At 49.3% G+C, this 13,228-nt stretch overlaps 5 protein-coding genes across 5 annotated transcripts; 2 read left to right on the top strand and 3 right to left on the bottom strand.

Annotated features, from left to right (window-relative positions):
• Positions 1-749: 749 nt before the first annotated feature.
• PPTG_05805 (hypothetical protein) lies at positions 750-2,339 on the bottom strand (the record flags this gene model as incomplete). The annotated part of the gene is made up of 1 exon (XM_008899526.1): positions 750-2,339. One exon carries the CDS (start codon positions 2,337-2,339, stop codon positions 750-752), a length of 1,590 nt encoding a protein of 529 aa, XP_008897774.1.
• Positions 2,340-2,710: 371 nt separating this feature from the next.
• On the top strand, positions 2,711-3,685 carry PPTG_05806 (hypothetical protein). The gene has a single exon (XM_008899527.1). It carries the CDS (start codon positions 2,763-2,765, stop codon positions 3,507-3,509), a length of 747 nt encoding a protein of 248 aa, XP_008897775.1. The 5' UTR covers positions 2,711-2,762; the 3' UTR covers positions 3,510-3,685.
• A 1,113-nt stretch (positions 3,686-4,798) lies between these two features.
• On the bottom strand, positions 4,799-7,163 carry PPTG_05807 (hypothetical protein; the record flags this gene model as incomplete). Its single annotated transcript, XM_008899528.1, has 4 exons — positions 4,799-6,568; positions 6,630-6,819; positions 6,875-6,942; positions 6,999-7,163. 4 exons carry the CDS (start codon positions 7,161-7,163, stop codon positions 4,799-4,801), a joined length of 2,193 nt encoding a protein of 730 aa, XP_008897776.1.
• A 90-nt stretch (positions 7,164-7,253) lies between these two features.
• On the bottom strand, positions 7,254-8,957 carry PPTG_05808 (hypothetical protein; the record flags this gene model as incomplete). Its single annotated transcript, XM_008899529.1, has 1 exon — positions 7,254-8,957. The coding sequence occupies one exon, from the start codon at positions 8,955-8,957 to the stop codon at positions 7,254-7,256; it is 1,704 nt and encodes a 567-aa protein (XP_008897777.1).
• A 1,748-nt stretch (positions 8,958-10,705) lies between these two features.
• PPTG_05809 (hypothetical protein) lies at positions 10,706-12,985 on the top strand (the record flags this gene model as incomplete). The annotated part of the gene is made up of 1 exon (XM_008899530.1): positions 10,706-12,985. The coding sequence occupies one exon, from the start codon at positions 10,706-10,708 to the stop codon at positions 12,983-12,985; it is 2,280 nt and encodes a 759-aa protein (XP_008897778.1).
• Between the last annotated feature and the right edge of the window lie 243 nt (positions 12,986-13,228).

Consider the following 13,228-nt stretch of genomic DNA (forward strand, 5'->3'; position numbering starts at 1 on the left):
TGGCGTAGCCACTTGAAGGAAGCTGTCTGCGGCGCTTCCTGCAGTAGTTGTAGACGTAGTAGTAAATCGGCTTCAGCTGCGAAGTAAAAGCGGGACAGCTCGCGGCTGGTAGAGGCACTCATGGTAGAACTTGAGAGTACTACGTGGCAAATTGCAGAATGAGTTTAAGAGAAAGACCATACGATGGCTATCATGGCATTGGCGTTGTAGGCGCACATTCCTAGCCATCAAACTGGAGTCAAGTCGGCCCGGTTCGGTGACCTTCGGAAAATAGTAAAAGGGTGTAATACAGGAGTGATATATTTCGATAATTAAGAATAATACTTACCTGTCGTAGTAATCAGTTTATAATAATTCCGTTCAGAAATATTATTACTATTTCTATTTAATTTTTTTCCGAGCACTGTCCCGGAGTTGTTGCTGCGTAGAAGCAATTGTGTGCAAAAGCAACGAGATGATAATCCACTGGGAATTGTTCGTGTATTTCTCGGATTAGTATTAACGTATTTCATGGATTGTTCCTGTTGGTTCACGAGAAAAAAAAGCACTAGCCTTAGGTGGTAACACTTTTACTACGGTAGTATCGAGAACAATCATTGCAAGAGCAGCACGGTATCAGCTTCACCACATTGTAACACAATATGGTGAAGCTGACACCGTGCTGACTCTTGCGTATTTCCATGAAAAAACTAATGGAACTGATAATTTCTAATGAAAGCGACCACATCAAATACTATACAGGATCTTTCTTAGGACATCTCGATAGGAACTCTCGCGACCTTCATCAGCAGCGGGTTCTTCATCCCAAGACTTACACCTCTGCTGTAGGTGACGTTTTGTCCTTCCGCTTCTTCCAAACGAAAGCGGCCGACCAGACAAGTAGTCACCAGTTTCAGCTCTAGCATCGCTAAGGTGCGGCCGACGCACACACGGGGACCGGCACTGAAGGCAGCAAAGGGAGTGGAGGATATCTGTACGAGGTCTCCAGTTTCTGCGTCAATGAATCGCTCGGGTGCGAACTCTGCAGCGTTAGGTCCCCAGACGCTTTCAAGCCGCGCAGCCGAGTACAGGGAAAGCATCACGCCACAGCCTGCTCGGATGAATGTACCATCGGGAAACACCGTGTCTCGAACACACTGGTAGGGGATCGTGGGAGCGGCTGGTGACAAGCGCAAAAGCTCGCGAATTGTAGCTTCCAAGTAAGGCAGTTCTTGTACCTCGTCCATCGTCGGCACGTAGCATTCAGACTCTGCAAACTTCGGCAGCTTTGCGAGAATTTCCTCGCGCAACTTCTTAACTACACGCGGGTTATTGTGAAGTGCATGCATTAACCAGCTCAGTGCATCTGCAGTTGTATCTCGACCGGCAATCATACCGGCAAAGACAATATCCCGAATGTCACCCGGCGTCATAGTCTGTCCACTCGTCTCCATCGTGTCGAGTATAATGGATACTACATCTCGGTTAACAGTGCTATCAAGTTGACGACGCTCCATCGTTCCGATGATCGTGCCCATGAGAAATTCGTCGACCACCACCATGGCGTCTCGAAGACGACGCTCGGTCCCCACATTCAGCCACCGTTTGAGTTTCCAAAGCCACGAAGGAGTTGTGAATCGATAGCCGCTAATACGGTGTGCTTCATCAAACGCGAGCTCAAATGGGTGGGCATCCGGGGATGCCAAGTTCCCGAGCTTCCGTCCGAAGCCGATCTCTGTGAACGTCTCGAACGTGAACTTGTTCATCAGTTTGTATAAATCGACGAGCTCTTTGGTGTCACAAGCACGTGACAATACCTCCGTCAGTACTTGGACATTCTTCTGGATGATCGGGGCCATAAAATCTCGAAGAGCTCGAGCACTGAAGAGGTTCACGAGTACTCGTCGGTGATACTTCCAGCGGTCTCCATTAGTGAGCAAGATGCCCTCCCCCATGAAGTCAGAGTATACTTCATGCATGGTGGGGCCCTTGTTGAAGTTGCTCGATTGCTCCTTCAACACCTGCTCGAAGTGCTCGGGTTTGGCCATATAGATGATATCGTTCTTGCCCAGTAGCCGAACTGCAAAGGGTTGGCCATTGCGTTCTTGTGAGTGGTCAGAGATCCAGTCCTGGAAACGTGCTGTATTGGCAACCACCTCCAGTGTATTCCCCAGGAACAGAGTCGAGGGGAGATATGGCACTTGAGTTATGTGCTCGGCGTTGCCCTTAAGGTTGTTGGATTTCCTGCTGGTGATCGTGTAGAGTGTGGTGGCCGCAGCAGTTACCGTCAGTAATCCCAATAGAAACGAACTGGAAAAGGTCAGTTTGTCGTCGCCCTGAAGTAGCGAAGGAGGCAACATTTGAGAAAATGTCTCGGTTCTTGAGGGGTCAGGCGACGAATTGGATTATGAAGTAGTAGTGCTGCAAGTGTGTTTTGGTTTTTGTGTTTGCGGAAATTCTTCTAAGGACGCAATCTCGATGTTGAAGCTCCCATCCCAAGCTGGGTGCGGTCGCCAATCCGGTGGACATTACGTGTTGTGGTGGCAATCAACTCATGACGTTTGTTCACGAATAAGTTCAACATGACTTCGCTGTTGTTGCTGACCGTATCAGTTGGTATAGCGTTAATATCTGTAAATCCGGCCCGATACTGCCCAGCACACGGCCGCTGATAACGTTTCTACTAGACTAGCTAGTATTTCTTATTTGGTGCTTGTATTTGCGTATTTCAACCAATCCAAATCACCTATCAAACGTTTGGTGATAGCAGCACTTGTAACCAGATGTACTCTATCTGCCACCGTCCATGGCAATTGTGCCTCCGCCAATCGCCTCCACTCCTTCTTAATCCTGCTCTGGACACCATGACAGGAGACGCCGCAGCGCTGCCCCTCGTGGGCAAGAAGCTGATGAGTAAGCTGGGCGGAATGGCCAACGAGAGCGCGGCGGCAGAAGTGTCGGACTTTGCGCGGCGGCAGATGGAGAAAATGGGCTGGTCGGCCGGCAAAGGCCTGGGCAAGAACGAGCAGGGCGTCAAGTCTCACGTCAAGGTGAAGCGGCGTGAGGAGCTGCAGGGCGTGGGTGCAGAGAAGCAGGAGGTGAAGGAGCAAGCCAACCAGTGGTGGTACAATGTGTACGACCGTATGGCTAGCAAGATCGTGGTCGACGCGTCGTCGGACGAGGAAGGAGAAGCGAAAAAGAAGAAAGTGAAGAAAGAGAAAAAGAGAAAGCGGGACGAGAAAGCATCAAATGATCAGAAGTTCCGCATCCCTACGGACGAGGAGCTCTTTGCTGCTACGGGTGGGAAGCTCTTTGGCCGTAGAGCTTACGGCTCCTGCAAGGGCAAGCTGAAACGTGACGAGATGCAGCTGAAGAAGTCTAAGAAACAGGACAAGGACAGCGAGGAGCCTGTGACGACGAGCAGTGACACGAACGACGAGGAGGACAGAGAGAAACAGAGGAAAAAGGCCAAGAAGGAGGCCAGGAAGCTCAAAAAGAAGACCAAGAAGGAGAAGAAGCAGGAGGTATAATGGGACTGGGGCCTGTTTTAGATTTTCAAATGAATTTTACTTTATGTTTCATTACTTTGGCAATTTTTAAGGTAGTGCGTGTGAAGCAGTTAGCGGCACTGGTTGTAAACCAGTTTTTGGCCTTTAAATATTTATTTTTAATGATAAATAAAGTGCGTCTATAGTTTAGAACACTCTCCTAACAATCTTTTCGATTGTGATTGCACTACCGTTCCACGCTCTTGTTGTTCATATTTGATTTTATGATTTAAACCATCAGTAAGGTGCGATCTGTAGCAGTAAGAGTTCTATACGTGATTAAAAAAATCTTCATTGGCCGAGGTGCAAACAAGCGTCGAGGTAAGATCATCTGAGATACAAACAACACTAGTGGGATACTCTCACCAGCGTTGCTCGCAGATTTTTTTTTTAATTAAAAAGCGACCACAACGCCCAAGTTCTTCGATAATAACGTCAGTGAAAGTACCTTGTTGCAGCTGGAGCTTCCAGATAACCTTGGATTCTAGACAGGTTTCTTCATTTCGGATGACGGATTCGTGTTGACGGCTAGTCTGTCACGCAGACAAGGAGAGGAAACTCATCGAGTCTTACTACGTTGAGTGTGAATACGTCGCTGGTATCTTGTGTCGACAGAGACCTTCCGTGGATGGATTTGGCTCTCTTACGCATCAAGAATGTGGTGCGCTCTCCATTCTTACGCCCTAGTAGTCGTTTTTTTGTCAGTGATCTACCTGTTGCCTTTATTGGCTTTAGGACGGAAGCTGCGTACTTGAGCGTGGCGCATGGACCCCACTTCGTGCTTATTGTGAGCTCCTCGGTAAGAGGTGGAATGAGTGTTGGGAACGGGAATCTCGTCGTCTACAGTTTACGCGGCTGATGAACGCACAAGTGGTGAACCAGTCCTATGTGAACGTCCTGGATGCTTTGCTGGTGTTTTACCTAGCAACGGCGATAAGAAGAAGGGGGCTCAATTTTGCTCGTGATGTTGTTTTCGGACGTCTGGACACGTATTCAGCAAGCGATGCAAAATTATCGAGACAGCACACAAGCTTGTTAAGAAATGAGATAGCCTTTCGCGGTTTAGCGTTGTATTCGATACGGTACAGTGTTTGATAACCGATGAGCTTCCGTTCGAAGTACTGGGAGTCAAGGACATTGATCACTTACAACAGCGGGCAGATTTAAACAGTAAAAACGTCTTGTGAGTGTAGTGCCATGTACGATAATGCTTTGACTCAATCTAAATTCACTGTAGGAATCCTCATCAGCGATGGTTTTTCTTTTCATCCCTATGCTGAAGGTTGGCGCTGGTTGGTTTTGGCGTCGTTGCCTTCTTCCATTAGTCTCCGGATCTCGGTGGCGTCGTGCTCCATTTTGGTCAAGTAGAAATTGCCTTGATACGTCACAAAGTCCCCGACTTCGACGTATGTGAGCAAAAGGATTTCGCGGACGTGAGCGGCACTTGCGATAAGTGCCTGCAGCATCGCTGAGTCTTCGGCAAGACTGACCGCAGCGTGTCTACGCGGTCCTGTGATAGTCGATCGCATCAAACGTAGCAAGTCTTCATGCTCTGTGATAAGAGCACATGCTGTTTCCCACAGAACTACAGCATCCGGAAGTCGAGTTGAATACCCAACTGACGAGTATTTGATCGCGAGATCCAGTCGCTCAGTAGTCGATAGCGCCAACTGCTTCCATGCCAGCTCAAAACGAATGCTCCAGTGTGGACTCATGGGTACTGGGTCCAATCGTAAGCCTCCTTCGCCGTCTTCAGTGTCGGCTGTTGCGATAGCTTCCGCTTCTGCTTCTGGACTGTAGCCATACCACAGCGAGAGGAACTCGACGTCCTGTGGAGTTAACGTGCATAGCTTGACAAGGAGGTCATTGCGTTGTGCTCGAACTGTAGCCTCGCTTTTCGTGGTTATAGAGATCGCCCCACGTCGGTTGGTTATGCGATGAACACCGTTTTGCAGGAATTTCCACTTAGTAGAAGCACCAGTGTCGCCTTCTGCAGTGCTAACCACACGTTGACGACGTAATTGAGTGGGAATCTGTACACTTGGTTGTACATTTCCTCCTGATTCTTCACTGTCTTCATCGTCAACAAAGTAACTTGACGTGGTCAACGAACTACGAAACGAGAGATCGACAAGATACTGGAGGTCAAGATGGCGATGTAACTCCGCTCGAAAGTCAAGATGAGCGTCGTGAGTGCTGTTGTATAGCTGCCGTACCTCATGCAGTAAAATCGAGTCGTCTGTTGCAGCAGCGGTGAGTTGGTGCTGGTGAAACAAGTCGCTGGGAGTTGGGAGCGGTCTCTCTGGAGCCACTGCAAGGGAAGCCAGCACAAACGACACTGGCGAGCGTTCTAATGGGATTGAGTGTCTGTAGAAGCATTCCCACTCGGCATTGGCTGTTGGAGTAGGGGGAGGCAGTTGGATGGGCTCAAACGCAGTCAGAGGAGACGAATCGTCTACGTGGAAGTGTCGATGTCGTTCTAGCGCGTCCAGAACTTCTTTGGGGATCGGATACTCGTCCAAGATGCGCTTCGTAGGAGGCAACACTCCAAGGCGAGTGGACATGATGTAGCGCACACGTGGCTCCAGTGGTTCGCGCTTTGAAGCGACTATAGCGACGTCTTCTATCGCAGAAGACGTCACTGGACGTGAGCGAAAGCGTATTGCTCGCAGCTCTTCATCCTCCTCCTTTCCATTCGAAGTCATATCCTCGCTATATGTTGGAAATTGGACGCACAACAGCGGCTGAGAAGATGGTCTGACATCGTTAATACCGCCTTGGTCAATGTTGCTATCCAGACCATAATCTTTCGTGGAACTCTTTCGATGCCGCCTCCGATACACATCGATGTCGTCGGCAATAGCACGTGATCTGGGTGAGATGATACTGCTCGCTTTTACTCGAGGGTTTCTTGGTATATTGTTGCTATTAGCAGCAAACACTGAGTTTGAGCGACGTCTGCTTAAAGTCTTCGCAGTTGACAGAGTGGTGGCTTGTTGTAGTGATAAGTGCAAGCTGGCAGCTCGCATTGCTGCTACAGTCTGGCAAGTAACAAGATTAGTAGACGCCAGTACAACCGCAAGACAACAAAACGTTGCGTACGTTTTCAGCGATTTGTGCAGGGATCACCTTGCGCTTGGCTTCAACGACCAAGCGACTCTGCAGCAACGTGTCTCGCGTGGAGATTGGTAATACACCGGAGCATTCGCGTTGTGCCTGCAGTCTTTCCAGCCGTTCTTGTAGAGCTACTAACTTATCGAGCACTTGCTCTTCGACATGTTGAGCTAGCTCGCTACAAGTCAATCAGCCTTGTTACCACTACTCGACTTTACATTAGCTCGTCCTACCAATTGAGTTCATCGGTGAACGATGGCTCGTAGGCCTTGTAGTTGATCCAAGGCGACAGCAGAGGCATCTGCATCGAAGAAAGTCAACAGTTTCGTCTGAAGGGAAGTAAAATACGTTGCTCACCTGCTTGAGTTCTTCACGAACTTGCTTGCGTTCCTCCTCGACAGAGAGCTGAGCTAGGAAGGCCAATGATGCCCTCTCCACCTTGTCATTGGAACTCAGTTGTTCGGTCTCTTTAGGCTCCTGCTTGGCTCGCAGTGTGCCACCGAATCCTTGCCGTCTACTCATTCCTCATTAAACTTGACGACGCTTGAAGTCCACATCCCGAAGTAGGAAACGCATTTAAAACCTGTTAATGGTTTAGTTTAGTCTAGCCGTCTAGTCGTCGTGAGCCTTGCTTTGGCCTCGGAGAGCTTTCAATTGAGCGCCTAGAAGATGTCGCTCCTTGATGTAGAGCGCGAGAATCGTTCCACCAAAGCAGACTACCCCCACAGCGACATGCAACGCGTGCCGCACCAATGAGATCGACGCGGAACCCAGCAGTACACGCTGGGAAATGGCTGTTAGCACCATTGACGAGAAGAAAGCGGCCATAACGAGCCGATCAGGAAGTGATCGACGCCAAAACGATATTCCATTGAGGAAACTATTACTTGAATGAGCCTTGGGACTGACTTGACGGAAGTATGAAGCCAGGAACGTCAAACAGTAGAGGATACGACAAGCCATGTTGACGCAGTTTGCCAGAATGAGTCCAAGAGTTCCCCAGTCGAGCACTTGCATGAACACGAGCGCACTGAACGCGTAGATGGCAAAGAACACACCAAGAAGCTTGTTGAGTCGCATTAACTCGTGGTCGTCTCCAATGGCGTGGACCACAGCTTCACTGACGCCATTTACACCTAGGAACGGGATGTAGACGCAGTAGACAGATAACGCAGCGCCCACACCTTGTCTAGCCTTCTCGGCTCCATACAGCAGCAATACCAACGTGTTTGCGTAGCTAGTGCCGAAACACACGAACACCAATCCCACCAGATTCATGAGCTTGAGCAACACCAACAACAGCGTTTGTCCATCCACCAGACTCTTCTTCTTGCTCTCTTTGTCGTCGTTATCCTCGCTCTTCTGCTTCTGAGCAAGAGCCAGCTTGCTGAAGATCGTCTTGGTGGCTTCTTCGATAGGTAAAAACACAATGCGAGGCACCAGAGAGCCGAGGTTTGACACCAACCCGTACACCCCCATGTGCTGCAGTGACGCGAAGCCCGTTAGCACCCATTTATCTCCCTCCGCTAAAAGATACTTCACTCCACTCTGTACACTCAGTGGCACCAGCAGCGCCATCAACTCGTTGTGACACCAGTCCGCATCTCCGTCCGGTTTACCAGGCAGCAACTGGTGCATACTTGTCAATGCGAACTTCTCCTCTCCACTCGAACTCCCGTAGACCCTTCTCCAGAAGAACACTGCGAACATTATCAACAGCGTCAACGCGTACGACAGCTCTGCAACTCCGTACGCAGTCAAACTCAACTCCAGAACCACGACCCCGACATATTGTACTGCTGCTCGCACTAAAAAGGCGGCACTCTGAGCCGCCACTTGCCAGCTCACCAACACACTGGCATGTGCCAGTACAAACATCGGCTCAGCCAATGCCTCGATCATCGCAGCACCGCAGTACATTGCTAGCACTGCCGAGTACCCGTCCAATGCCTCGTCACCTTTCAAAGTCTCCGATGGGCTTCCAACTGCTGAATATACGAGCACAAGTGCTGCTACCGCCCAGCTGATGGCCGTCGACAGCCACGCGACGTTCACCAATTGCTGTATGTGCGCTTTCCCATTGCCTGGAGCTTTCGAGTCGAGTGACGGCATGCGCAGGAATGCCAGGCGGAATCCGTCGCGCAACAGGAAGATGGAGGCCAGCGCCAGCTCCAGGCGGACGGTCACAGCGCCCGTCACATTAAGGTGCAATTTGCGAAGCACTAGCGAGTTGGCGGCAAAGGTTAGCAGACGCTGGAGGAAGCGGTACGAGCCGCCCCGCACGGCTCGAGACAGCACTCCGGTTGGAGTGCTCATCTCGGTCTGACGTGGCAGGTGAAACGTTATGTTTAAAAGGGTTAACCCTTCACCAGATTAAACTTATTTTTTGAAAAATCTATATTTCTAATTTCCTGCAACGTAAAAAGTTCAAAAGACGACGAAATCACTAAATTTCGACGCTGATCCAGCCGCATTCACTTTGGTGTGGCTACTGGAGCGTAGTTCCTATTCCGGCTAGCCGCGCGCAGAAGAATAGCAGAACCACAGATTGAAATGTGTAGTACTCCCATTTTGGCCTCAAAGGCCACCGATGCAGCGTGAGCTTCGTGAAATTAGCGTTTAACAGAAACCATTTTACCGGTATAAGATGTAGTACACCCCAGATGAAATCAAAAATGACCCTAAGCTGTGCGACCTCGCCACCGCTGTAATATCAGGAAGCTTGGTAGTAAAGCGAAAAGTGACATTATTAATTAGAGTCTGGAGGATATCTACACTCTCTTGTGTCCACTCCCTCAGCCTGTATTTGTCACTATGATCCGTCCCATAAACCTTGCTATCAAATGTACCCATATTTTGGTACCACACTCTAATCGTTTTTTTTTGCACAAACTAGATTTGATAAATACAATAATAAAGACGTTGTCAGATAGCGGTGTGAGGTAGCTCTCACGCTTTCATTTTACCACGACAAGATAAGTATCTCAACCGAATGCGTGGTGCCCTAGGAGAGATCTCACGAATTTTGTTTGAGCTTCCAAGATGCTGAACTAAAAAAAGTTTGTGTTGATATTTTTAATGAATCCTCGATGAAAATAGAACAATGAACCATTTGCACACACTGATAAATGAAACATTTCTACGCAATTTCCAAAGCCCTCCTAGGCTAAAGCGAAGCACCCTAGTTAATTGGCCAAGAATCGACCGTCCAATCAATATGGTATTGCATAGTGTGAGCAGGTGTGATTACATGTACAATCACTGATTGGCAATCAGCAATGCCGAATCAACATCTCAGTTTTACATCCGACCGGACAGACAGGTGGTCAACTGGTAGTGGGCCTCCGAGCTTGTAGTAAACATTTTGAAATCTGCTGTGTTGTGGTCCATGTAAACTCATAGGTTTAGAGAGGTCCCTACTGTAGTTTGCCCCCTCCACCCTGGTGTTTATTCTGATTGGTCTTGTACGCGTGAGTACCAATTGTGAGAACACCACTTGTTTACAAACTCATCTTCCAAAGCACCCACTGGAAGGTGAGTTTGTACTCTAAACAGGTAATCAGATATCTTGTGGATTGGGCAATTATCGATCCGTATACATGGCTATTACTGAACTGGATTGACTCAACATAACACTTCATCCGAACGATACTGGGGATCCACGGATGAAGCTTCTGGTGAGCAAGCTTTCACTTTTAAGCTAGTGGAATATTATCTATAGGATAAGAACCGTTTACCGGGTCTGTCTCGTTAGGAAATTGTTTTATCATCTTTAATCACCATAATACAATTATGTTTACCACCAACAACGCTACGTTGGTTGTCCTCATTCCACAAGTCAATCCTGTTAAATTACGTGTACGCGTTGAAACCCTGTCTCATTTATCCGCAACACCAAGTGTGTGGCGGCCACAGTGCCAACGTCCGGATGGACAAGCTCATGTGATGCACACAAACGGCGAGTCGGCAATCCTGAAGCACGACCCAGTCTCAATTCTACTTCTAAGCGCACAATTGGGTCCAGCTCAGACAAAGAACTTCTCAGCCGAACCTTCTCCTCCGCGATGACTTCCTCTCTCCTGCTGTTCGTCGCAAGCTTAATTGTGGGAGTCGTCGGTGCCGAAATTCCGCGTGCTTGTGTCGGTGAAGAGAACCAGAAGTTTCCGTTTTGCAACACCTCACTGTCCACTACAGAGCGCGTTGAAGACCTTTTGGCGCGCTTACCATTGGATGAGAAGGCTATTCTGCTAACAGCTCGCGCAAGTCCCCGCGGAAACATGACAAGCATCGGACTACCAGAGTATAACTGGGGTGCTAACTGCGTGCACGGCGTTCAATCAACGTGTGGTACCAATTGCCCGACATCGTTTCCGAATCCTGTGAATATGGGCGCGATTTTTGACCCTGACGCAGTGCGTGAGATGGCACAAGTCATTGGTTGGGAACTCCGTGGACTGTGGCTCGAAGGTGCGACCGAGAACTACAAAGGAGGACCTCACCTCGGATTGGACTGCTGGTCGCCCAACATTAACATCAACCGAGATCCTCGATGGGGCCGCAACACGGAGACACCATCCGAGGACCCGCTCATAAACAGCAAGTACGGTGTTGCGTACACTAGAGGTCTTCAAGAAGGCAAAAGAGAAGATCCGCGATACCTCCAGGCAGTCGTTACGCTCAAGCACTACATCGCTTATTCCTACGAGAATTACGGTGGTGGTAACCGGAAGGAGTTCGATGCTATCGTGTCGCCTTACGACTTCGCGGACACGTACTTCCCCGCTTTCCGTTCCTCGATCGTGGACGGCAACGCAAAGGGCGTCATGTGCTCATACAACAGCATCAATGGGGTGCCAACATGTGCGAATAATGCCTTGGAGAACGACCTGCTACGGAACAAACTCGGATTTGACGGCTATATAACCAGTGACTCTGGAGCTATCGAAGCCATCTCTGATCGACACCACTACGTTGCCACACGCTGTGAAGCTGCACGAATTGCCATCCTTGCAGGCACTGATGTGAATAGCGGCAGGCTCTTCGGATACATGGCATGTTTACCAGACCTTGTACGAAGCAACAAGCTCGAAGAGAAGGCGCTCGACGACGCTCTACGTCACACACTGAAACTCCGCTTTGAACTCGGTCTCTTCGACCCCATTGATGACCAACCGTACTGGCACGTGAAGCCGAGCGACGTGAACACACCCGAGGCCAAGCAGCTGAGCCTTGATCTCGCTAGAAAATCCATCGTTCTGCTCCAGAATAACGACTCGGTGTTGCCACTGCGCAAGGGGACAAAGCTGGCAGTCTTGGGACCTCATGCCCAGTCCAAACGGGGACTGATAGGTAACTATCTTGGCCAAATGTGTCATGGTGGATACAACGAAGTGGGGTGCATCCAAACGCCCATGGAGGCTGTCTCTGTTGCGAATGGTGCTGCTAGCACAACGTATTCTCTTGGTTGCAACATATCGGGCAATTCAACGGCTGGGTTCGATGAAGCTGTGAAGGTTACGCGAGAGGCTGACGCGGTTGTGCTCTTCCTTGGCATTGATACATCGATCGAGGAGGAAGTGAACGACCGCAACGATATCAAGCTACCAAGCATTCAAATGCAACTTCTCGAGCGTGTCCGAGCTGTAGGCAAACCTACCGTTGTGGTGCTTATCAATGGCGGCGTGATAGGGGCTGAAGACATCATCTTGCAAACGGATGCACTCGTGGAGGCCTTTTACCCTGGTTTCTTCGGAGCACTTGCCATGGCCGATGTTCTGTTCGGTGACACAAACCCTGGTGGCAAACTGCCTGTAACGATGTACCGTTCGGACTATGTTGACTTCGTGGACATGAAGAGTATGAATATGACTGCGTTCCCCGGTCGATCGTATCGGTACTTTAAGGGCCAGCCAGTATTCCCGTTCGGATGGGGCCTCAGCTACACAACGTTCTCGCTTTTGGTCAACAATCAAGCAAACGTCACAAAGGTGGTTTCAAACGCTTCGAACGCTACGATCTCGGTGGTGCTTTCAAATATTGGCTCGGTTGCTGGTGACGAAGTTGTATTCGCCTACTTCAGACCGATAAGCACGGGGGCAACGGGTACTGCCACATTACTGAACAAGCAGTTATTCGACTACCGTCGTATGGCACTGCAGCCTTCGAAGAGCACTGAGCTGAGCTTTACAATACAACGAAGCACGCTTGCGCTCGTGGACGACCAAGGAAACCTAGTGAGTTTTCCAGGGTCGTACGAAATCATCATCAGCAATGGCGCCCACGAGCATCAGACAGTTGGAATAATGGTGGAGGGCGAGCAAGAAATTATTCGCGCACACATTTAGCTAGATTCTGCAGAGAAGACAGCGAAGAATAATGAAAGCTACGCTTAGTTGCTGGAGCGAAGGCAGCGGTAATGTGGTTTCAAATCCGTGCTCAAAGCAAGGCTTACATCCTCTCTCGCTTGGTTTAAGGCTCTGGCGGGGTTTTGTAGTGTTCATAGTTAGACTGATTATAAACGGTCTTCTTTTTGTCATGGTTTTGGATAGACTTGGACGTCACCATCCACTTCGGTTTTTTGTTTTTTT

This window comes from Phytophthora parasitica (genome assembly GCF_000247585.1).
Source record: "Phytophthora parasitica INRA-310 unplaced genomic scaffold supercont2.8, whole genome shotgun sequence".
In the NCBI taxonomy this organism is placed as follows: domain Eukaryota; phylum Oomycota; class Peronosporomycetes; order Peronosporales; family Peronosporaceae; genus Phytophthora; species Phytophthora nicotianae.